A 25000-nucleotide genomic window follows, 5' to 3' on the forward strand; every position below is an offset into this window, starting at 1 on the left:
TATCCTATTCCTAACTGTATTACATGGTTGTACAGAAACCTGTAAAGACGGATATTCCGTCTTTACAGGTCTGAATATTCGTCTGTAAAGGTAATGAAATCAACATGAAATCAATATGAAATCAATATGAAAATAGAGCAGGGGAAATAGAGCAAAAGACAAGAAAAAAAAATTAAGAAATATAAAAAGAGAAAAGGCACAATTTGTCTGCAATAGAACCAGAGTCAAAATGTCTTACTGCTGTATCCCTGGCAGAACAGGGTCACACAAAGTGCAAGAAGAAGAATGACCTTCATCATGACTCAGCGGCGCAAAAACAAGGTGCTCTGGTTGTAATAATGCTCTCCCTTTTATAGGAGGTTTCACCTAGCCAATCCAATTGCAACACTCACATTAAGCCAGCCCCTAAGTCAAGATGTCAATCACTTCATCGTGACACCAGAATTTGTGTAAGATAAAACACTCTTAGATGTGTTATAACAAATGATTTATAAGCTGTTGTTGACAATGGCAATGGACAGCGGTGAATACCACTGCACAAATTAAGTATAATACACCTAATGGAGAAGGCCAGCCTTAATATTTCTAAACAGGTAATGCACCAGCACCTTATCCCCCATGCATTTTGGCCACTCCTTCCTGGTCACAAAAGATGTCCAGCTGGTCTGGCCCATCCCCCTCCTCCTGGTATGTGTATGGGTATATGTATGAGTATGTCTATTGATGACTTTGTTTGTCTATTTTTAACTATTATGTTATGTTATGGGTATGTTCAAGTATGTCTTTTGGTGACTTTGTGATGAAATGCCTTGTGATTTTGCTGCAAACCAATTTCCCCATGGGGACAAATAAAAGTATCTATCTAATATGATGTGAGGAAAGTCCCTCTTAAAGCTATTTGTTAAGAGTTAATCTACGTCTGATGCAAGGAGAACTATGGCATTCCCAAACGTGTGGAAAGTGGGAATTTCAATATAAAAGGAATGAACAGGGGTTAATAACCAAAACAATAACCACACACACACACACTCCGTGAAATTGCACACCTGTTTCACAGTTACTTTAATGTCTGTTGTTGTCTTGTAGTTTGGTTAACTTCTAGTTCCATCACATACTTTAGAAGTTATACATGTGAAAAAAAAAAAGAAAAATTCTTTCTTGCAGCCCACTGCGTTTGAAGGCTATAAGTCTAATAAAAATAGGTTGTTTGTGGTAGTGTTGTATTGCCTTTGAAGATTATTTCTCACTCCTCCTGCCAGAGTGTCCAGCTGCTCTGTTTCACAGGGTTTGTACGAGGCAGCTCACCCAGAATAGCTTACCTGTCTCAGGGTCCCTGATCATGCTGAGTCCACATGCCATCTGCGGGACGTCCTCCTCACTGGCACGTGCCAAATGACTGGGATGGATGCAGTGTTCTTGTACAGTTGCATGATGTGTCAGTCACGTTTAAGGTATAAAGTGTCATCTATCTAGATCTAGGGAGCAGAGAATAGGACCCAAATGCAAGACCGGCAGAGACAGAACTTGATAACAGTAGAACTTTAATAGCTGAAGTAATGCAGAGGAACAAAAAGGCAGACGATCCAAAAAGGGAAAAAAACAAAACAGGCCGACAGGCAAAAGGCAAAACAAAAACCAAACCTGGCCGGCGACAAGGCAGGAGATTTCCACATGAAACACAGGGTAAAACAGGTAACACAGCTAAACACAACAGGTAACAAAAGACAACAAACTCGCAAGGACTACAAGGAACAAAGACAAGATATACACACAGACTAATTACACAAATGAGGGACAGCTCGCTGGCAGGGGAGAGTCTGGGAGGTGATTGGTGATATATATATATATATATATAGAGAGAGAGAGAGAGAGAGAGAGAGAGAGAGAGAGAGAGAGAGAGAGAGAGATGCTTTTCTGATAAAAGATGCACTAAAACAAGAAAAGTATGGTTGCAGTCTTTTCTTTCTGTCAATGGGAACAATATCTCATATCATTAGCATAATTGTGACTGTTCCATTCTTTAATTCAAGATGTTTTTCCTATGCTTCACGCTAGACCAGTAAGCCTATACTGTATAGTCACTATAGTTCCCTGTAGCCATTAATGGTAGGGGAGAGTTTGTCTTCTTGGCCCCAAATCACACTCATGTCAAGTTCCACTGAGAATGAATTAGAAAAGATGGAAGAGGTGGAAGACCATCAAGCAGTATTCAAATTGGTTATGGGTACATTTTCAGGTTCAAATGGGTTATCACTGTATCACTGAGAAACACATCCAAGCACAAGGGACTTTTATTCCCTGAGCGATGACAGGAAGGCGGTCGTCTCCTCCAGGGCTCCAGTACCAAGATGTGTTTCTCAGAAAGCTGAATCTGAATTGAGAAAATTGAATTTGAATTGGGAAAATTAAATATGACATTATAGCTAAAAGTTAAATTCAATAACAATCACATTTAAATTCGAGGAACTGTATTTAATTTCAAATTATGCCTTGCAAATACTTTTTTTTTTAAATCATTTATCAAAAACTCCATTTTTGTTGGATAATTTATGCAGTTCAAATGTCTCTGCTGGTACTATCCCATTGATTGTCATTTGAGCAATACCAGATATTAAATCTTGATGACAGTCCATTGGAGTCCCAGAGTCTTTGGGAATAGTTTTTCATGATCACAAATAGCCTACTGAAGTGAACTCTTTTGCTCCAGAAGAATAACATATATCGCCTCTCGGTAAATGGAAAGACCTAAAATCGTCGATGAGAGCAGTTTCTCTCTGGTGGCTTCACATATGCAAATATACTCCCGTACTCCAGAGGGCGCTGAGCAAAAACAAACACTTTGATATTTTTGGCCCTACTCCGTTGCCTTACACAGCGTGGATGTCAATGACATTCCGACTTGGGCTTTCATAAGATAGTCTTGATTTCTACAAGGATTTAGGATGTCGTTAACCTTCGTTTTCAGAGCCATTAGAACAGAAGTCTCAAAGGTGGGAAAATAAACCTAACACTGAGTTACACGTTTTTTATTTTACCAAGAGTTTGAGCTGTCGTGAGATGATTTGCTTTAGTTTACTGCTAGCGTTTCATACTACCAAGATGTAGTTGAACTGCCATTGGGACAGGTTGTTACAAAGTCAATGAGTTATGAGTCAGTCATGTTGAGTAATGTCATGTAGATACTGAGACTCTTTATCAAATGTATTGCATGCTAATAGCATTAGGTGCTAAAAAAGATATGGTACGTTTTCTGACAGTCTACAGACAGGAAACCTGGTGCAGCAGCCTTTTGAATTAACACATTACACTGTCCAACTGATGTCACCCTCAGGTCAGCATCTGCCAGCATGTGCAGTCCTTACACACAGGCTGTCAGCTTCTGGCTGCTGAGAAAGCCCTCCTGATGAAGCTTAGGAAAAGCACTGGCTACACCTTCATCAACTGCAAGAAAGCACTGGAGAAGTTTGATAATGACATGACACAGGTAACCCTCCCCCTCTACCCTTTTTTGCACACAGTCTACAGTACCTACTACAACAACTGAGTCAATATCTTTTTATTACGGTTCCTGAAAACCATAAAGCTTGCACACACTTGGTGGAGATGTGATTGATGTAATTTTCTCTACCAAACTGTCAGGCAGAGTCCTGGTTACATGAGCAGGCCCAGAAGGAAGGCTGGAGCAAAGCAAACAAGCTGGAGGGTCGAAAAGCCAAAGAGGGACTGATCGGTCTGTTTGTGGGCGATAAAGCTGCAGTTATGGTGGAGGTAAGCCCATTGATCAAGACTGCCTCTTTGTGGTGGTCTGACACTCATTCCCAGCTTTATCATTTCAGGTTTTTCCCTCCAATCCTGTTTGATTCTCCATTCTAAAGTGGGCAGATAGATTCAGCATTCAGCAGCGCTTCTTGTCTTTCGTACTGTCTGTGTGATTCAGGTTAACTGTGAGACCGACTTTGTTGCCCGTAATGACAAGTTCCAACAGCTGGTGAAGGATGTGGCATTTGCCACCCTGGCTCAACACCAGAATAAAACCCAAGGCAAGACAGGATATGTGAAGGTGAGGACCTAACACTCAGGAAAAGGGTTGTATTGGGGCTAATGCTGCGTTGCATTCAAAGTCAGAAATTACCAGCTGCTAGGTCGTAATTACGACCTCTGTGCCTTCCAGTGGTCCAGAATGGAAAAAAACAGGGAAAAAGACAAGGATGCATACTTAAAATATAAAATACTGTTCTCCATACAAAAGCTAATGTAATGTCAGCGGTGTTTGGCAACATTAGCAAGCTAGTAAGCATAGAATGTTAGGAACTGTAAGTGCAACTTTACATCTCAAATTTATATGTTTAACCATTTACCACACAGGTGCTTTGATGGAATTAAAGTCATGTAATTCTGAAAATTGAAGTGTATTTTGAGGATTATAAACACGTTAAAAGTAATGTGTAGTAACTATGTAGTGTTTACAATGTATGCCGCCACACTGAAGTGACGTCACATAACTGCATCTCAGAAAATTGTTGCATTTTCCTTGTAGGAAGTTGGAATTTCTGACTTTCCGACTTTCCAGCATCTCTGGAACGCAGCATAAGTTTATGCTGACAGAAAAGAATGCAAGATGTCTAACACTGTGCAACATTTGGCAACGCCATTCAGCTAGGACATCAGTATGCATCAGCCCCGTTTCCTTTGCACCACTTTGACGTCTCTAATGTGCTGAATTTTCTTGTTCTCAGAGTTTGCTGGCAGGTGATGAGTTAACTAAACTTAGTGTGGGCGAAGGAGCTTCACTGGCTGACCAGGTGGCCTTCACAATAGGTCAGTAAAAACATTTATTTATTTTGCTTAAGACTCCTTTTATAGCTTGCATCCGAAGATACATACAGTATGAAGCTTAAGTAGAAATTGTCAGCTTTTGTTTTGGAGCATTTTTTTTGCATTTTTTGCACTCTCCAGTTACAGATAAGCATTTGGACAGATCAACATAATGTGAGCAAAAGTCTTGTTGATTCTTGGTAACATTTTTAAAGTTTTTAGCCCACCCACATCATCGGACTTTTGATTTTTTTCCCCCAATCCCTCACTATGGCACAAGGGATTGTTACATCCCATCTTGTGTATTGGTAAATTGGTCACACAATCTTGTGATTCTTGAAATGGGGCTTTGTGATCAAATACTAATTCTGCATGATGTTTATCAACTTTAAGTTGTGGGTACTTAGGCTCACATGTACCTGGGGATATTAACTGCAATTAAAACTGGAGACTTGGTTTTATAGACTTGCATTTAACTGATCATTTATGTTCACTCTCTTTATGCTGTAGTAGTATTGTTAATTATTCTGCGGGGAGTATGGAGATATGGATGTTAATGAAGTTAGCAGCACAAGTCTTGCCTTAATGATAGATGATTGATTGTTGAAATTAGAATTATGATTATTATTATTATTATACATAGTAGTAGTATTATTAACAGTGGCTATTACTGACATTCTAACATTGTTCAACATAGAGGCCAAAAATAAAAGCTGACATTACACTTTTTAATTCATATAATTTGCATTTGACAAATTTGGTAGCTCTACAGCAAAAAAAGATATTTAGATCTACAAAGAGCTTTAGATCATTTACCCAATATTGCAGTATTCTGTACCACCTGAGGAATGAAATGTGTTGTATTGATGTCAATATGATTGCACAATTTCAGCGATGTAACGTCTTCCCTTTTCCCTGTCAGGTCGTCTCGGTGAGAACATGTCAGTGAAGCGGGCAGTGACAGTGGGTGTCCCTGCTGAGTGGCACATCGGCTCGTATGTACACGGCGGTGTGGCCGGCCAGACTGACATGGCCATGGGGCGGTACGGTGCCCTGGTGGTATTCCAGGGTGGAAAGGAGGAGGCTCAGGAGGCTTTGGGACGCAAGCTGGGACAGCATATAGTGGGAGAAGCACCTCTGTCCTGGGCAACATGGATGACCTGCCCTGCGGCGACAGTGAGACACGCCTGCTGCCTCAGACCTTCCTGCCAGACCCCAGCAGGACAGTGGCACAGTTCCTCAGGGGTCAAGAGGCCGAGTGCTGGACTTTGTCCGATTTCAGTGTGGCGAGACAGCCAGCGAAGGGGCAGAATGAAAGGAGGGAAATTGTGTATTTATAGTGATTTCTTTATTTCATTTATTCATTTATTTTCATTTATTGTGTCTTTACTTCATAGAATGAAATGAACCTACCCATTCAGTCTCAAGCTTTCAGGCAGTCCCATAGTGTCATCATGAATTTGTAAGCAGAATATGTAATGCCTACAGACACACTCATGTTGTGTGATGAAATGACTATCCAACAATAAAATGCATTCAGTTGTAAATCTCAGTCTGACTTGCTGTTATATACTGTATGCTTCACCCTATTTTCTAAATCAATGTACTTAATGTACTTAGGTTCACTTAACTCATTTTGACAAGACAAACATGTGTCTTGTTAAATCAATGCATTATGCTTTGTATGAGTCTTTTGAATTGCTGTTGTTCCTACTGTCAAACTGTTTTCATATGCACATTATATGATATGGATTTAATTCCTTATAGGCTTTTTTATACCACTTAATAGGAATGTGTGATTTTTAATTACAATTATAAGGTGAAGTTGATACCATCCAATTTAGTTTTCCAGTTTGTGAAGCCAAAGCATTTCATGGAGGTCAAATCGAACTCACTCAGAAAACCGCTGCTCGGATGATAACCTTGTATCTCCATAAAATCAACCCTAGAGGAACTAAAAATAAGACAATTAGATTGTAGCTTGACTAAATATATTTTAGAGTTTATCTAATGGCTTTTGAAATGGTGTCACAACAAGCCCAGGGCCATGGACTGGACTGTAGAAGCATTAAAATCAACAAAATTGGATTTCCGAGGTTTTTGTATGACAGCGAAACGTAACTGACGAAGGATGTGATTGGCTCTTGTAGTACACATAATGATTGCGTCACCAGGGGTGTACCAAGGCTAGCTCTCATCACAGAGACCAGTCAGACCAAAGATCTCCGCCTGTCTTCAACCGAGAAAACACAGACATGGTAAGCTGAAACATTTAACTGTCCTAAGTCCATTCTACTGTCGTCGAAATGCGATTGATAGATTCACAGTAATTTATAATGGCTTGCATCCTCATTTGAATATTTTGAAAACGTCTGACCTAGCTAGCTGCCCGGCTAATCTTGGCCCTAACGCTCCTCTACTGCCGCCAGTGCTAACGTTAACCTTTTAGCCATAATCCTTAGCTAAACTGTAGCGTTAACGTTGGTTGAGGATTACGTATTTGATAATCAGACTAACAAGAATGTCTTGTTTTTCATTTACTTTCATCTGCTCCCTCTACGTTAACACTACCTCAACCAGTCTGACTTCTCAGAGGACCAGATCATCGGTGAGTGCAAATATGTTTTTACTTATGGGGGTCGCCTTCTTTTAAGGTTTAGTGAGTTTTGATATCGGCAAAATGCACATTGGACATTTGCCGTGTCCAAACACATCGTCGTAGATATTCTTTTCAAATGGCTTTATGCATCCGTTGTTGTGACCCCGTTGCTGGACTCTGGTTTCAGGAAACCACTGGATCCCATCAGGTACAGTGAAACAGTGAGCTAACGTTAACGCTAAACATTCCCTAACGTTACGAGGTTCACTCTGCTTGTCACGACTCACTGGAAACATACTTACCGAAATCATTCAGATGTGTGATTCGTGCCACTGAATGTTGCACGAAACCAAGAAGTAATTTGGATTTAGTCATGCATTGCTAATGTTTTGTGACATTCAGTGTTTTAACATAATGGGTATTTCGGCAATAATTTGATGATCGAGAGGCAGGTTGTATATATCAGACTAGACGATACACTGTAAAACTGAATTTAATTGTGAATCAGCCATTTTACCAATAAGTTGAGATTTTGGAAGGCCATAGCCGTGTTTGGTGAAGATTGTTATATGGCACTTCTGTTCTCTGGTCTAAAGGCGTGGCACAAAACATAGTTTCCCCAGCGCCAGTGATTCAAGCTATTTGCTTTTGGCACTCACTGAACAGTAGCAGATAGAGAAATTGATTTAGGATAGCAGCTGTCTTGTATCACTTGCTTTGTTTCACATGACAGAGGCCTTTTTAGGAGTGGTGGAGACATTTCTTTTAGCCGTGTTTGTTAAGAGGAGGGTGACTGCACGAGCGAGGCGCTTTGGATGCCATATATGGGAAAATGAGCGGCTTGCTGTAGTTGTGTGTGGCCGTCGCTAGGTGACGAGCTGCATTCCAGCGACCAGAGACAGAGAACCGTAACTGTGGCCCGCAATGCTCCCTTCAAAAACACTAACCGAATTAACTGTAATATTCAAGTGTATGAATTATGTTTGGTCTTGGCTCGGTGTGTTTTAATAACAAAATACAGTATATTTCAGTGTTTCCTGCAGATTGCTTTTTGTTGATGTGAGTTAATTTGAGTCAGGTCCTGGGCCCATTCCAACATAAGTTCCAGTAGGTGTCCAGTGGCTCTTATTTGGATATATTATGGGATACGTGGACATTGTTATGGAATTGCAATTGTATTTGTTATTTTGGGGGAGGTGGTGGTGGGAAGGGCAAAAAGGCCAGATGATTCATTTTCATTGTATGTAAATTTTTGTAGCTGTGGGGTAAATAAACCGCAGGTAAATAAATGTAAAGGAAACACTGATATGTATTTGCTTGTTTCTCTATGGTTTGTGTGTAAATTTGAGTGATCCTGTTCTCATGCACTGTATTTGAGAATCTCCGCTGTGTGTTCTCCTATCAGAGTTCAAGGAGGCGTTCCTTTTGTTTGACCGGACAGGCGATGGGAAGATCAGCTACAGCCAGTGTGGCGATGTCATGCGGGCCCTTGGCCAGAACCCTGTCAACGCTGAGGTGCTCAAGGTCCTGGGGAACCCCAAATCAGAAGGTAAGTCCCATGGCAAGCTTCTCTGGCACACTAGTCATACTACTTCACCAGACAAACTCGACCAACTGCGTTATCATTGCTTGGATTAACATTTAGGTTGGCTGTCTTCAGTGTTCAATCATATTGACTTCAGCCTCAGAGAATCAGTATGTGAAGTGGTTTGCCGATGTTTGGCCTATTACGTCAAGCATAGAGTTAAGGGGTACAAATAAAGGCATGCAAAGCATTTTTCTTATCAGTGATAACCCTTAAGCGCCTTGTGGGTCTATTCCCCCAACAAGTCCTGTCCTGTTCTTACTTGTTAATTACTTCACTAAAGGAGATAGTAGGGGTGTGCAGATGTGCTACTGCTTGTATTTGTATCTGTTCAACCAGTGAAATGTGGAAGAGTAGATAGCCAACAATACTAGAGCACAGTTGGATATTCCCTCAGCTTGTCTCCCTGTCAAACAAGCTCTTGACCCTGCAGTGTGATAAAACAGCCTAACAGGCATTGCAACTCAGTATTTCCCTCGACAGTGTTGGATAGGTATGTTTATAGTGAGGTGCTGGCACTTCAATCATACAGTAAAAACTATTTTCAAAAGGACCGTCTAAAGGGTGCTCAGTTCAGGGAACAAAACTTGATCCAGAATCAAGCTGCTATGTTGAATCCTTTTTCCCATTATGCTTGATAGTTCTCAGATTAATCAGACTAATCCTTATTCGCCAACTTTACATTATTCAGCAGAGCAAAGGAGCAGACCTGCTGGGAAAAGAAGAAGCAATGCAACTGTGCAAATTGCCTTTACCAGTGCTAAAATAATTAGACACTTAGATTATGTAGCAAACAAAAAGTGCACAAAGAGGCTGTGTATATTGGGGAAGCACCTCTCTGTGTGATTCTGTGTCTGTAGTAGCACCTGATGAACATAGGGAAATCCTGCCCCGCTCTGATCTGACGTTAGTTGAGAAAGACAAGTCGTTATTTTCATGTCGATTGTGATTTCTCCACTATTGTAGTACTGTTGAAAATGTTAAAAATAATATAACTTTGAACAAATTCTTCAGCGACAAATATTTGTATGAAACACATTTGTGCTTTTCTGAATATGATGTTCAGATTCAGGGCCGTCCATAGTAAAGACAAGTATTTGTGCAGGCTGTTCAGATTTTCACACAAGCAACTAATTTCCTCTTGGCAGTTCAGGAATTCAAATGAAAGTATCTTCTTGTTTAGCTTTTAAAAACCTTCTTCTTCTTCCATATTTCTCAGTTATTCCAAAGGCATATGTCTTGTGACCTCCAAACAAATGTGTCCCATTTCATTACAGTTCTACTGGAGTTTCAAGTAAATATGACATGATAAATATGATAGTGACATGATGCAAATGTGCTAACTTGTCATTAATTCGTCTCCAGAGATGAACCACAAGATGCTGGATTTTGAACAGTTCCTGCCCATGCTTCAGGCCATCGCTAAGAACAAGGACCAGGGCTCCTTTGAGGATTTTGTAGAGGGACTGCGTGTTTTTGACAAGGAGGGGAATGGCACAGTGATGGGAGCGGAGCTACGTCACGTCCTCACCACACTAGGTAAGGCCTCATATACCTTCAAAGCACAGAGAGGAGGATTTGTCACTAGCCCTTATCTAATAACACATCTGACCTGTCTGTTTAGTACCAAAGGTCTACGATTAGGAGTGTCATCATTAATCAGTTCCCAACCGTGAAACACAATAGATGAGCGCTGCTTCACATTACAAGGTGGAAATACTTTTGACCACACCCTGTGCTGGGGGAAAGATTAGGGAACAGTCCAGCATTTCTCCATTGAATTGCATTAAAAACAAATGCTTTTCTTGTTATTTCTGTTAAATAGCCAAAACACAACAGAAAAACATGTCATGCTTGAGACTGTATGCAAAATTACCTCAAGCCATTAGCCTTGTCAAGACAAATGCGGACAAGTTGAGAGCCCTTGTCCTATCTATCTCCTCTGTTTATAAAGAGTCCCCAACACTTTTTTTGATATGCATCCTTTAGAAAATGCTTACTGATTCTTCTTTGCACTGCAGGTGAGAAAATGACAGAAGAGGAGGTGGAGACTCTTTTAGCAGGACACGAAGACGCCAACGGCTGCATCAACTATGAAGGTAAAGCCGTATAGGATGTGGAAAGACGGACTCAAACGTACAGCATTTAAACAGCAAAGCCAAATTGTATCAAATACTCGACAATGTACCGTATGAAATGTATGAGTGTATTGAATGAGAACGTGTTCATTCTTATCAAAGAAGCCCCAGCTTTATATGTGTATGAGTGTTAGCCTTGTCTGTGACTCGGGTCTGTCTCAGGTGAGGTTGAGTCATTGTCTCTGTGTGTCACACGCTCACTGACGCAGTGTTCCTGTCCCACAGCCTTTGTCCGCCACATCATGTCCGGTTGAGCAGAGGGTACGAGCAAATCCCTAAAGCCCTCCCCACTGTCTGCTCCTAGCCCAGTGGTAGGGCCTCACCTCGCCACCTGGAGGTCGGGGGAAACCAGCTCAGAAACCCACCACTGCACAGGGGCCACCTCTTATCTCGTGTAGACAATCCTTTATAAAATGAGACGACTTCTACTCCTCTTAATACACGGCGGCAGTGGAGCCTGGTTGTTGTAGTTACTGTCCCATAACCGGATGGTCTTGGGTTCAGTCCTGACAACAGCCATGTGTCCACCAGCCAAAGTCTCCTTGAGCAAGACACTGAACCCTTACCTGCTCACCAAATCAGTCTGGATTAAGTGGATTTAAGTGATTAAGTGTCGGGTAAATGACTAAAAAGTAAATACAACGATAATTAGAATTTTCGATCTTGGCTGTGCAAATTCATAGGAAGAAATCAGTCGCAAGAGTTACTATTCTAAAAACAATAGATGTAGCTTCCTCTGTGGCCTCGGTGCAGTGATGGTGTTCTCTGAGGCTGCTGGGATCCTGTGATTGAATGGTTTGAGTCTGTCTACTTTAACCTTTCTCTCCTGCAGTGCATCCTTACCTCCCCTGGCTGTAGCCTGCATGTAGCATCCCTGCATGTTTCTAGGTGGCTCCACTGATCCCCAAAAACAGTGGCTTTGAAAAGATGAGGGCATCCCAGGAACGAGGTGCGCTGCTCCAGGGTGTAAAAGGGCAGCTGTTCAACTCTGAATGTATAGATGAGATATGACTGGGCTTTTCACTATGAAAATATTTCTTTTTCGTCTTGTTTTCTACTATTCGCAACAGTAGTGAAGACTTGCAGATGATAGCTTGATTGCTCTTCTTCAGCCTCCCTCCCATGGACACTGCTGCTGGCTCTGTAGACACGCTAGATCTTCAGATTTTGTTCTAAATGTTTTTTGATGTTGTTCTTTGGCTCTCTCCAGATCTCTGACCTCCTATTCTCCTCTCCTTCCTCTTCCCCTTATTTTTTATGTTGTAGATCAGCCCAAATAAGGAGTAGTGTTGCTGATTCTAATTCTTTCCAGGTTCTGGGGCTTGGGAAGTCCTTTTGGCTGTCATGGCTGGCTAGGACAGAGCTTGTAGCCCTTCTGGCAGATGCTGTATATTGAGTTTGTTCTTGCTTTCATCTGACATGTTCCAGACCTAATGCTGATGTTCTGATGATCTTTTTTTATCTCTTTTGTCTCTCAGAACTTGTCCGGATGGTGATGAGTGGTTGAAGATTTCAAAAACACACTTCCAGCTTTAATTTTATTCCTAAATATTTTTGTATTATGTTTGTCTTGCCCTCCTAACCATGTCACCGTGCCCCCAGCAAGTCCTGTGTTTCTTTCTTTTGACATCTTTATTTTATTTCAAAAGTGCCTTTTCTGTGTCTGGGTTGAAGAAACCCTTTCATTTCATTTCCAAACATTATTCCACCACATAGAGGTGCATGGTGTCATGCCAGTCTTGTGGGCAGAATTGGCAATAACATTCCCTTGATGATTTTACACATTCCCTCTTTGTCACTCAACCCCTGTGTCAACCTTGTTGTCAACTAGCTATGTTTTTTTATGGAGAAAATGCATGTTTATTGGCTGAGACAAAATGTAATGCGCATTTGCATTTTTTTTCCTGACCAACCAATCATGAAAGGGATACTGTACTGTCATGTTACATTTAACAGTATTGAATAAAATTCCTGGTTTCTGAAAAGTGGTTTTCTTTTAGCTTGCAAGTCTGTGTTGAAATTGGTTGATCAGAGAACACTTCACATAAAAGGGGAATTTATGTTAGTCAGGTTATCTTGACAAGCAGCGAGCAAATGTGAGCCTGTGTTTTTTTTTTATGGTGGCTCTAGTCATAAATGCAAAGAACAGAGTTTGGATGGATTTTCTATCGCTACATATCTGTCAGGGCTACTGTTTCCTCATTTCAATCCGCAAACATTCCTTGTTCCAATTACAAAATGTGTATTCATCATGTATGTCTTGTGTGAAATGGTATGCTCCATCACTAAACACTATTGCAAGAGTTAGCGATTGATTTAACAAAGACCAGTATACTATGCAGCACAGTTATGCCAGAGACAGAAATATGTGCAACTTTGAGCTGCTATGTTACTCTAAACTACCTTATATGGAGCCAATGAGAGTGATTGTACAGGGTTGAATGGATAATTCATTGTCTTTCACTTCTCCTTAAATGGTAAAGCAGGTATGCATCCAAGCTCTCTGGTGTGTAGATGAGCTGTAACACGCAATGAGGTTTAGCCTTAGTTTCCTGTGTGTGTGATCAATATACCCAGTGGCTGTCCAGGAACACCTGGCTGTGTGGCAGTGCGTTATAGTACAACAAAGCACTCACTACACAATGACTCCTCTTCACATCTTTATTTTTTTTCCCCCAACATTTTGTAAGTAAAACCTGAACATCTTTTGTTTTTGCCATTCAATACAAACTGCCAGAGTAACTGTCAACACTGTGATGATTTACTGAGGAAAAATTGATTTCTACTGTATAATAATCAATGCAATTGCTGCTACCTTCAGCATAGTGAAAAACATACAGAAACTGAACAGACACACTTATTTCATATCACAAAATCCACACAATGTAGTAATAACACAGATAAAAGAAGTCCATTTATGCTCACAACTGTGGTGAGGTCTCTAATACTGGCTAGCCGGACATAACTGTAAAGTTTCATCTTCTGATCTGATTATATTTCAGGACACTGACGTGATGTGTCGTGTGCGTAATGAAGTAGTTTTGAATGAAAACATGAGCAATCATAATTCTTTAACCTTCGTGAGAAATAACAAAACAAATGGCACTGAGAAACTGAAGGATATCTGGGTTACGGATCTTAATGGCATGCATTCACATACACACATGCGCACAGTCACATCTCAGACATAACAGATCAAGTAGACCCGTCAGAATCATACATACGATAGTGGAGAGGGTAAATATAGGCTACAAAGGTAATAATATACAGTTACAATGTAGACATATCAAAGAAAGAAGATGGAAAACCTGACAGTAAAAAATATAAAAATTGATAGGATAAAAAGTGAGGATACTGTTGCAGATAAAAGGACAAAATTCTCCTTTGTCAGCTGTTTAAGGTGCAAGATCCCTTGTCTTTTACAGCTTTGTCCTTCCTCGATCTGTAACTTGAAATGCACCTGCAAAAACAAGCTGCTAAAAATCTGCTAATTTCCCAAACAACCACATCTGGATGTACCCCAAAAACTCACTGAGTAAACTTGACATCAACATGATTATAAAAAAGATTTTGGTTTAGCAATTAACAAAAATGATTCAAATTATGAATAAACATGTCTGTGGTCACTGCTAAAATGATTTTTCCAGACCTCTTCAGTCATTTTTTTTTTTTTACGATACTACATTCCTCACAAAACTACAACCTGGATGCTTTGACTTCATCCAGACCAGACAGAATTGACCTCACATGAAGCCCCTTACTGATATATTAAGTGCATCGGATCAGTCTGTTGAGAAGGGAGCTTATTACAGAACAGCAAATGAAAACAAAGTCCTTCCAGGACACTGACCTCAACCATGTGGGTCACCAAGGGCTTTTTACACTTTATCAGTACTTTTACATACTGACATCCCAGGAAACAAATGCTTTTGTAACAGTATTGTAACAGAAAATCCACTTTACAGTACATATTCTCAAACTGCTTCCAAACCGACTTGAAGTAATTTCAAATGGGCTTTTGATTTGAATGTTTTCATTCCCTTCAGACATTTCTCTCTCGAAAGAGAGAGAGAGACATTGGCTTTAGACATGTGACCTCCAGGCCAGACCCTGTAGACTGACCTGTGGGCCATTTAAAAAAAATTAAAAGAATTATTTTAAAAAAACGTAACATGTCATGGCTGTCCAATTGAGTTTCCCAAACTTTTTAAGTATGAAAAACTATTTAATACAACAAAGGGACAATAAGTGCTTAAGTTCAATTCCATTAATGCTTCAAGGCTTTGAATGAGACCTTGGGAAACATATTCAAAGTGCATTTTTTTCTTCCATATATTTTAAGTAGTACCTACAAGGGGGCAATATGTAGGTACCTTGGAAAGATTGTTAAGCATGTAACTTCACAAGCTGTGGCAAACTGCTGAAGAAAATGAAAGGAAGAATGTTCAAAACACTAAAAACACAATATGAGTCCTTTGCTTTCTCTTCATTTCCTTGGGTGGCAACTTACTGGCAAGACTGTCTTATTTTACCAGATCTCTGGTGTTAAGGTTAAAGTAATGAAGCAAGATGTTATGTCATATAGAGCATACAGGGAGAGGGGGTGTCTGTATGAAAATCAATGTTCTTCATTGGCATTTCCTTGTACAGATTAAATTTGAAGGGATTTCTTTTCCAACGGACAATTCAAGTAGAGGTGGCTTGACTTAAGTGAAATGCTTCTTTTTTTTCTTTCTCACATCATTTGTCCTGTCAAAAAAAAAAAACTGAAAGTGTCAATTTGTTCTCTTCCTTCGGTTTATGACTTCTTCATTTCAGATGATACAGGCAGGATTCAAAGTGGTCAGAGTCAATCAGATTCCCAAGCCATTATTTCTTTCTCTATCTCTCACTGTGGAGGGGGAACTGGAGCTGAGGGGTGGAGTGTTTCCCCGGGCAGAGGGGCGCTAGGCTCTGAGATGGTAAAACAAGGTAAGAGGAGAAAAATGTTACACATCTTAACAACTTGGAGCTGTTTGGTACAGAATATAAACCCTTTTCTCTGGTTGAGGTGTTCAGGTGGATTCCTGTTTTTTAGGACAATGAATAAAAATTGAGGTCACATCAATTAACAATGTGTGAAGGCCTGCAGCAGGCTGATGTGAAAAAGATATGACTATACTATCTTACATGAGACTAATTAAAGTCATGTAAAAACAAAAGTTCTGCCCTGCATAATGGAGAAGGAATAGCTCTGCCATTTTGTATAGTCTATCTATTCAATGAATTACAGGTAGAGGCAGAGCCACAGTAAATGCTGCTTAGCTCATGAGATAGAGAGGAGCGAAGCACCAGCCAAAATAATGACAAGTCTATTCAGGATGGACAGCAAAGCACCTATTGACACATAGACTAACAGAAATAAATCATGCAAGTCATGTATTGCAAATATTTTGATGGAAATGTGATTCTGCTCTCCAGTAACACAATGGCACAACTGGATATTGTTTTGCGCTATTGCACTTATTGGATGTAGTATTCTTTTTTACTACAACACAACATTGTACAAGAAGTTGCAATACTGTGTGCACTTTACAACTATCAAAGAAATGTTGGAGTGCAGTTGATGATAAATGTTTCACTAAGCTATCTGATCAGCCAGTGAGTCACACTTAACCTACTTTCACATTAGCTGTCATAAAATGCAGTGAGGTTGTCGGGTCAAATTACTAAGCCTGATGTAATAATAATATCTGATGTATGAAGCACACTGCTTATTTTTAGATGACTGTAAAAAAAAAAAAAAAAGTAGCACCGACAACTGGCATGTTAACTGTTAACTGCAGGTTAAAAGTAAGCAATAAATAAGTAAACAAATACAGCTATGACATGGGAAGTAATTACACTGCAATGCTTCCTTTATCATAAGATAAATAACAACTGTGGTGCTTTAACTCAGCAGCACTGAGGCATCACTCACCATGGAGTGCTGGAGTAGTGCTGGAGCTGGAGTGGGCAGCAGGGGTTTGGCCTGGGGGACCCGGGGGCGAGGTGTGAGGACCTGGAGGGGGTTGGGACTCCGGAGGCTGGGCAGAGGCGGCAGGAGGCGCTGGGCTGGGCGCAGGCTGCGGCGCCGGAGTGCTGGGAGCTTGCTGAGTTGCTGCCAGGGCCTGGGGTTGCGAGCCCGTGGCAGCCTGATTGGCGTGAGGGCCGCCAGTCTGGCTGTGCTGCTGGTGCTGGATTTGTTGGAAGTGCTGCTGCCGAGCCCTCATCTCAGCATACTTCAACTGCTCCATGTGGAAAGACTGACGGTCTGCCAGCAACTGCTGCCGCTGGTACTCCAACTATGCACAAAGACACATGGAAACATTAAAGGTTGCAAGATAAGCACACACACTGCATTATCAAATTGTTCACTCTCTATTGATACTACATGCCCCAGAATGCCTCACTCACAGCCTCCCTCTCTCTGTCCATGATGGTTTCCAGTTCTTCAAAGTGTCGCAGTTTAATCTCCAGCTTCTTCATCTGGGTCTCCACCAGCAGAGCCACCAGAGATTTGATTTTCCTCTCTTCCACTGCAGCCAGGTGCTATGAAGACACAGGCAGAAAGAGGGAGAAAGGATAAAACGAGGTTAGAAAAAATGCTAGAGACTGGTGGAGGATATAGTCAGTGGATGTACTGCGATTAATACCTTGGCTTTGACAGCAGCAGCAGCTAGGGCGGATGCAGCGGCAGTGGCCAGGTTCCCCTCTCCCACATCACGCTCCACCTTCGCCTTCCTTTCTCCCTCGCTCTCTCCTTCTCTTTGTCCCTCCTCCGTTCCCTCCTTTCCATCCTTTTCCTTCTCTCCGTCACCTAAGAGAAACAGATCAAAAGGTGTTATTTTTTCAACTTACGAACAACGCTATTTTTCCTGTAGCTGAGAGACATCAACTTTCGTACCCATCTCCGAGTCTGTTTTCTCAGCCTCTCTCTCTCCTTCGGGTTCTCTCCCTCTCTCTTCTTCCTTCTTCCCATTCTCTCCCTGTTTCTCCTCCTCCTCAATTGCTCCGTCTTTGTTGTCCTGCTAGGGAATTGAACATAACATAGTGAGGCTCATAGCAGATCATGAGCAGAAACCATCACAATAAGGAAACACAATCACATTGTAACAAACACACATCATACCTTGGTCTCCCTCTTCTCTTCCGTTGATTGGCTGTCGCTCTTACTTTCCTCACTGTTTTCATCTTGAGGGAAGGGAGAGAAGACAAGTCAGAACCCATTATTTGCTTTCTCTGTCTCATCATTGTCTCTCTCTGCCTTTTTCAGTCTGTCCAGCCTGGTTATGGGATTCTACCTTTCTCTCTTTTCTCTCCTGCAATATTGAATGCCTCGTGTTTTTTTGTGTATGCATACAGTATATGTGTGTGTCCATCCTACCAGGTTTCTCTCCCTCCTCCAGGCCCGTGCCTGCGATGCCACTACCCTCCAGGCCATAGAGCGGGTCCTGTCGGCCGCTGGCCCTCGCTGCCTCCTCCACCCGCCGCACATGGGCCTCGACAAGCGCTGCAGGAACTTCCTCCTTCATACGGGAAAACTCCTCTGAGGGGGAAAGAGAGACGGAGGTTATTAATGTGAAGAAAACTTTTGAATCACACCTTTATCTTATCAAAGGACTGGCTATTAGCTCATGTCCATTCTGTACTTTGAGTAGGAACACACTCGTCTTCACTATGGCTATTCAGCTATTGGTACTAGCTATGAATAATATTATCCGGCTGTATTTGATGTCTGTACAGTAGGGAAATTAGTAAGTAATATGCTGCTTCTCACCCAGAGCAGACTTGGCTGCGGCTGAGGCCACTCGAGGGTCAACCACGGAGGCAAGGAAGGCCACGGTGCTCATGACGGGGTTTCCTGCCTGGCTGAAAGGTACTGGCTGGTAGGCCAGAGGGCCCAGGGTGGAGGAGCTGTCCTCCAGGTAGGGGTCTTCAATGGGCAGCCGCAGGAAGTGCAGGATGCACTCGTCCTGCGTGCGGCTGCCCACATGTTCCGACACCTTGTTCCAGTCGTCCTTGTACATCTCCAGGCCCTGAGGACAGCAGGGGCAACGTTTAGATCTACATTTCCATATATGCATTTTCCAAGTTTACAATTATTATTACTGGCTTTATGAGCTTTGTGTTTTTTGTTGGCAATTTTGAGGAGGGATGTTGTACCTCAAGTAGCAGTAGTGTTTCCTGTTCTGTCCACTCTCTCATGGAGCTTGCTGTGCTCTTGCTCTGTAAATAAAAAAACATCACCACCACTACATTAATAGATCATTGTAAATTACAGCAGTAGAGGCATTCTTTTATTCATCTTCTTGGACTTATACCTTTGCAGAGCTAGTCTTCTTGCTGTACATGTCTGTCCGCAGCCCAAAGTTCTGTAGGTCTGCTGGCTTGTCCTTCACCTTATCTGGGAAGGACAGCATCTGCTGGGTAGCTGGGGTCTACAGGGAGACAACAACAATGGGACAAATATTAAATAGTCCAGAATATCTCTGTGTGTGTGAGAGAGAGAGTCTGTGTCTGTGTGTTTGTGTATGTCTGTGAGTCTATGAGTGTTTATGAGTGCGTGCGGACCTGGGAGGCCTTGGGCTGTAGGGGCACCAGGCTGGACGGAGTGTCTGCCAGGACATGGAAATGAGAGGTTGGTGGGGGACCCATGGGTGTGGGCCGGCTCTCAGAGTCCACCTGGTAGTTGATCAGTCCCCACTGCTCCAGGAATGCATGGACTCTGCAGGAGAAGAAGCAAAGGGAGAAGGGGAGCCTCATTGACAAAACATTGACCAAAACAAACAGCCATTGTGAGCAGCAACTGTACAGATATAGACAATTACGGCTCTAGTGTAATTACAATGTTACAATGTATTATTCACATTCAACCTTTCACTGACCTCATAATCGCACACACATCTCCTGCCAGGTTCCTGCGACAGGCGGTGGAGGTGAGGTACTCCTGAGGGTTCAGCCGGTACGTGTCAATCATGAAGTTCCTGTAGGCCAGGTAACTGGGGGAAGATGGAGGCAGAGAGAAAAATGACTGAGATGTCAAAACTAACTAATCAAAATGAAATGACTGCATTTGTCTGACTGCATAAACTTATGTCAGAGAATTGATGCCTGTTATAAATGTCTAATATATTATGAATTAATACTTACATCTCAGGTGTTTTGGATTTGTTCTTGCCATTGAAGAACTCTGGGAGGGCTCTGCGCTCAATAGCATGAACACTGGGGGAAGACGTGATGACAATATGAACATGCATTGCAAAAGTGTACATTTGAATGATTTGTCTTTGGACCGGAGCAGTGGTCCCCTATCACATGCCATCTAGGACCAAGAGTATGCAAATTTTCATTCCAACCAAATACTAGACCAGCACCAATTAGGTTGAAGGCGTGCTAATGAGTGAAATCAGCTGTTTTTGTGTTCGGCTGGACTGAAAGTAATTAGTTACAGCAGGGGGTTCCCAAACCTTTTCATGTCACAGACCACAACCAGATTGTCATTAGACGGCTTTATCCCAGACAATCCTATTTGAGAATTTTTTTGTTGTAAGATACGATTTTATACAGAATTACTGTGCACAACTGTCTACACTGTATGTGGGGAATGGGGAGAACGGAATCTACGAACAAACCAGTCATCCTCATACATTCCCTTATTGTGGCTTCTTCTAGGGACGGAAATAATAGTGAAATTACAATATTTGTCATTTTGCTGGGGACTGTCGGGAACCCCTTTCAAGGACCTCTGGTGGTTGCTTTGTACCTGTTGTAGTCGAACCAGGCAGCGTAGCTGGGTATGATAATGTGGTGGGTCTGCTCTGTCACATTGTCCTCATGGAGGTCTGAGCCTTTCACTGGTTCACCCTTCACACTCGGAGAGCCTTCCTCCTCCTCCTGTTCGTACACACACACACACACACACACACACACACGTACATTCATACAGAGTCACTATCCTCAAGACAACGAGGACTACCGTTCTAATTTTGCACATTTTCCGCTTTTACCTTACCTTTCCTGTTGTTTCCATGGACTCATCCTCTTGCTCATCTGTCCAAATCAGAGGGTAGAGAGACAAAATAGAGACATAAAAGAGATTAGAAAGGCTGGTTCAACTATATTCTATTTTCTTTTAATACTGAGAAAAATACACTGAATACAAATTGAACACAGTAAAACAATAAACTGCTCAAGAAACTCACCCATGTCTGTTCCTCCCTTGACCGGAGTTGAATCAGAGTCTTTCTTGGTGTTCGCTACAAAGAGAAAGGAAGACTGGCTTTTAGAGCAACATCAGTCAAAAACTGTTCTTCAGTTAGCAATGGACAACAAACACTGTGTCATAATTGAAAGAGGACAACTGAGGTTAATTTTAATGCTTATCCAAAATTGATTGGATTTTCATGTATGTATTGCACATAGGTGGAAGTGTGTGCCGTTTACTTGTCTTAGCTGGGTTGCCCTCCTCTGTCGCTGGTACAGGTGATGCTTCATCCAAATCCTTAGTAAGATCCTCCTGTTCCTCTTCCCTCTGGCCCCGTTTAGACTTGGTGTATGGGGTTGTTGGCCTGTCAGCACACACACACACACACACGTCACACACAACATATTGCACAGTATCTCTGATACCAATGGTTTTGCTGGGTCTATGACAAACATCTAGAGCAACACATCACTCTACAACAGCTGTGTAATGTGATATCACTCATCAGGACATGGCCGGTCACAGACCCTTTTTTGGTGTTCTTCTTCTTGCTCTCCTGGGGCGGAGGGGTGGGCGAGGGCGACGGTGAGCGCTTCCTCTTCTTGGCACTGCCAGGCTTCTTGTCCCTCCGCTCGTCAGGCGTGGTCACCTCATCTGTCAGGGTCTTGGCTGAGATCCTCTTCCTCTTAGGGCCGCCTTCTCCCACTTCATAGTCCTCCTCATTCATCCACTCATTATACTGGTCCAGGTCTAGGATCCACTTGGCATGGACCTGTGGACAAACAGGACATATGTCACACATTTTCCATGATATGACAATGGACCATGTTCATTCAGCATGTCAACCACCTGTGTGACCCAACCCCAACTCAACAGTGTGAAGCATTTCCAGGTAACACTTGTTCAAGTCTCATGGTGAACTTTTAAATTTCACTGTGTATTGGAATGTTGTCAAAAAATGAAATTAAAGCACTATTTAGCAGAACTATTTATCTAGCGGAACTAATGCTGCTGGGAATGCAACACATGGTATTTTCTAGTCCCAAGGTGGGGTTACTGGCTGACACACCAGAGAGTTTGGGAAACTAATGGCTGCTGGATTAACAATAAAATGTATCTGTTTGGGAAAAATGATTTTTTTAAATTATCTGTGTCAAAGTAAATACAATTCTAAAGTGATTTTTGTTGGTGAATGTGAGTTCAATCTGTTAGCAGCATGTCTACACAGAACCAATGGACAGCCACATGTCTTTTACAACAGGCAATTTTGTTTAGAACAATCACATTAACTTAATAGTCATTGAGAAAAGACTAAGTAGCTGAGTTAGCTTGTAAATCATTAGTCTGTGACAAGTTGCGGTCTGGGGGAAGGTTATTTCCACTGTGTTTATAGAGTGGCAGCAAGCTTGATACCAAACTAAGCCAGTTGGCTTAATATTGTTTGAGTACCGCTGTAAACATTTGAATGCTTCACTGCTCTTCCTACTGGGTCCTAGTATGCTCTGAACGCCCCAAGCGAGTGATGCTCTGAATACACAATCAGGACTTCTGACACTGCTCTGAATTTACGATTCAGTGAGGTGCCAGAGTAAGCTCTGCTGCTCCAAGTGCCAATTTGCAACTGCACTTGATGTTTGGATCTTTTGCAGAGAGGGACAAATGGGAAAAGAGTAATGACGTCAAACAAGGAAGCTATCAACTCCACTCCGCATAATCCACTGCCAAGTTTAGCACAAAAAAGGAAAGGCTAGACAGATCAAAAGACACATAGGCAAGACAAACAAAAGACACAAAACAACAAAGACAAGGGAAAGGACTAGACTTTAACAATATAGCAGACATAAAACAAATTACCTTCCTGGGCTTCTCTGGGCTGGGAGGATCCTCCACAGCAGCCTCTATCTCACTGGCTGAGATCCAGGTGTCATAACTGCACAGTGAGAGGAGCAAGGTCAAAGGTCAGAGGAGAGATTACAAGTGTGGGCTTGTTGAAACAGCACAGGAAGGGCAATGTGCATCTTATGCTTTTAGAAAACAGGCCATGGAGCGGCCAAGAAACTGTACACATAGCAGTTAAACTCGGCAGTGTGGGAGTTCTATGTATGAAGGTTTTACAGTAGCCAAAGGCAACAGTTTGTTTTCAGTCAAGTTGAAAATGGCATGTGGTGCTGATGTTTTTCTGCTGGTGATGTGCCACTGCGCTTCCACTCAGAACCAACCTGTCAGGAAAATAGCCCCAGTGGAGAAGCACTTGCTTATCTCTCTTCATCACAGGACGCACCCACTCCTCTGAACCAGAGAGAGAAGAGGATATTAACACAAAGCTAGCTGGTGCACCAGAATCAACGACAACAAATACAACATTCTGGGCACAAACAGGAGGATTGAAGCCTCACCTTCCTCCAGACTGGTGGGAATGGGAACTACCACATGGGAGCCGGAGGCCTTGTCCTCAGTCACTGAGCCCTGCAAGAGATAAAGTCCATACAAAATAACACTTAACATCTTTGTTTCATCCAGGGCGACACAACTGGGGTAAGTTTCAGAGACATGGGTTAAGCCTACTACAAGAAAAGGACTTTTATCTCAGTTAAGCTCTCAAATACAACTTTTAGGTCTGGGACTAGGCTTAGTTTCTGTCTATGATACTGACCGTTCATCACTTTTGAAAAAAACAACAACAAAAAAAACAACATACCTGGTGTCTTTTGATGATGTCTTTCAGTTTCCCCAGCAGTTTGGGCTCGATGTCAGAGCTCAGGTAGATCACAGGTCTAGTCAAGCAGTTGTTCTGAAGTGGAGAAACAGAGTAGGTGTGTGAATGAGGGAAGTTGAGATATGCCCTTCACTATCACTGTCAGGCTCAGACTGTCCTCACAGCAGCAGACCTACTCTCAGATACTTCATGAACATATAACCTCTGAACCACACTGTGTTTCCTTTTTATTAATTTAGCTGTGGTGCCTCCACAGCTCGAAGAATGCAAATGCAATGAAAATTCATCATCTAGCCTAAGTGCTCAGGACCTCCTCCACCAAAAATAACAATTACAATTGGAAATGTAGTACAATTGTAGGAATGAATTGTAGGAGTTTGTCTTTGAGTGAACCTAGGTCTCCAAACACAAATTACCAAGCTCTACATCTATAAAAAATCACCCCTTCTCATTTTCACAAGATTAGAATGATAAATGAAAGTCATAATTGTATGGTGTTTTTCAAGGTCATAAATTATGAAAATAAAAAATAAACAGAAGCCATGAGGCCGACTCACCTGTACCAAGGACTTCTCTATGGTCATGAACATCTCCACATTGCGGTCCATCCTCGACGGATTCTGGAAGTCAAACCTGCGCCTACCAGGAAATTAGACTGGAGTTACACACGAAACGGCAACATAGCCAGTATCCCATTAAATACTGTAACACTAGCTAGCTACACACTTTATCACTCATTTCCCTATCATATCAACTAAGTGCCTGATTATCCCCCCTCCAGTATCAAGCCGGTTGGAAAGAAGCTCTTACCATCCTTGGTCACTCTTGAACTTGTAGGCAGCAGCCAGAATGTGGCAGAGAGCCCCGCCTGATTTAAAGTCCAGGAAACACTTCATCTGGAGACACAAAACAAAGCAACAGC

General features: G+C 42.0%; 3 protein-coding genes across 8 annotated transcripts in view; 2 read left to right on the forward strand and 1 right to left on the reverse strand.

The window, feature by feature from the left end:
- Positions 1 to 2884: 2884 nt before the first annotated feature.
- tsfm (Ts translation elongation factor, mitochondrial) lies at positions 2885 to 6289 on the forward strand. The gene is given in 8 exon segments (XM_071540874.1): positions 2885 to 2990; positions 3332 to 3484; positions 3640 to 3768; positions 3938 to 4060; positions 4737 to 4818; positions 5738 to 5953; positions 5956 to 6066; positions 6069 to 6289. Coding segments are annotated over 8 exon segments (924 nt in total). The 5' UTR covers positions 2885 to 2942; the 3' UTR covers positions 6131 to 6289.
- A 702-nt stretch (positions 6290 to 6991) lies between these two features.
- Positions 6992 to 13130, forward strand: myl6 (myosin, light chain 6, alkali, smooth muscle and non-muscle). Of its 3 annotated transcripts, none has more exons than XR_011696643.1 (7): positions 6992 to 7073; positions 7396 to 7423; positions 8820 to 8963; positions 10365 to 10538; positions 11021 to 11098; positions 11363 to 11448; positions 12616 to 13130. XR_011696643.1 is itself a non-coding variant. In XM_071540866.1 (7 exons), exons 1-6 carry the CDS (start codon positions 7071 to 7073, stop codon positions 11389 to 11391), a joined length of 456 nt encoding a protein of 151 aa, XP_071396967.1. In that variant the 5' UTR covers positions 6992 to 7070; the 3' UTR covers positions 11392 to 11398; positions 12616 to 13129. The 3 variants fall into 3 exon arrangements, 2 of the variants coding, with proteins under 2 accessions (XP_071396967.1, XP_071396968.1); XM_071540866.1 differs by having other exon boundaries at positions 11363 to 11398; positions 12616 to 13129; XM_071540867.1 differs by lacking the exon at positions 11363 to 11448 and having other exon boundaries at positions 12616 to 13128.
- Positions 13131 to 13761: 631 nt separating this feature from the next.
- smarcc2 (SWI/SNF related BAF chromatin remodeling complex subunit C2) overlaps positions 13762 to 25000 on the reverse strand; it is a 12233-nt gene continuing 994 nt past the window's right edge. The window contains exons 3-26 of one of the 4 annotated variants that reach the window (XM_071540865.1): positions 24889 to 24974; positions 24636 to 24711; positions 24061 to 24153; positions 23759 to 23828; positions 23582 to 23651; positions 23217 to 23292; positions 21890 to 22134; positions 21602 to 21726; positions 21361 to 21414; positions 21171 to 21208; positions 20922 to 21052; positions 20309 to 20380; positions 20044 to 20157; positions 19730 to 19883; positions 19480 to 19596; positions 19322 to 19384; positions 18936 to 19194; positions 18543 to 18704; positions 18288 to 18349; positions 18063 to 18186; positions 17812 to 17975; positions 17573 to 17707; positions 17097 to 17460; positions 13762 to 16090 (exon numbers count right to left, since the gene is read on the reverse strand). In XM_071540865.1, the coding sequence (XP_071396966.1) occupies positions 16026 to 16090; positions 17097 to 17460; positions 17573 to 17707; positions 17812 to 17975; positions 18063 to 18186; positions 18288 to 18349; positions 18543 to 18704; positions 18936 to 19194; positions 19322 to 19384; positions 19480 to 19596; positions 19730 to 19883; positions 20044 to 20157; positions 20309 to 20380; positions 20922 to 21052; positions 21171 to 21208; positions 21361 to 21414; positions 21602 to 21726; positions 21890 to 22134; positions 23217 to 23292; positions 23582 to 23651; positions 23759 to 23828; positions 24061 to 24153; positions 24636 to 24711; positions 24889 to 24974 (2919 nt within the window). In that variant the 3' untranslated portion in view covers positions 13762 to 16025. Of the gene's footprint in view, positions 16091 to 17096; positions 17461 to 17572; positions 17708 to 17811; positions 17976 to 18062; positions 18187 to 18287; positions 18350 to 18542; positions 18705 to 18935; positions 19195 to 19321; positions 19385 to 19479; positions 19597 to 19729; positions 19884 to 20043; positions 20158 to 20308; positions 20381 to 20921; positions 21053 to 21170; positions 21209 to 21360; positions 21415 to 21601; positions 21727 to 21889; positions 22135 to 23216; positions 23293 to 23581; positions 23652 to 23758; positions 23829 to 24060; positions 24154 to 24635; positions 24718 to 24888; positions 24975 to 25000 lie in introns of all 4 variants that reach the window. The other 3 variants (XM_071540863.1, XM_071540862.1, XM_071540861.1) reach the window with 3 other exon arrangements.

The sequence above is a fragment of the Centroberyx affinis genome, unplaced genomic scaffold (genome assembly GCF_046629955.1).
Source record: "Centroberyx affinis isolate AG114_WGS23_722 - 3 ecotype Tasmania unplaced genomic scaffold, CSIRO-AGI_Caff_v1 ptg003738l_1, whole genome shotgun sequence".
Classification (NCBI taxonomy): Eukaryota; Metazoa; Chordata; class Actinopteri; order Beryciformes; family Berycidae; genus Centroberyx; species Centroberyx affinis.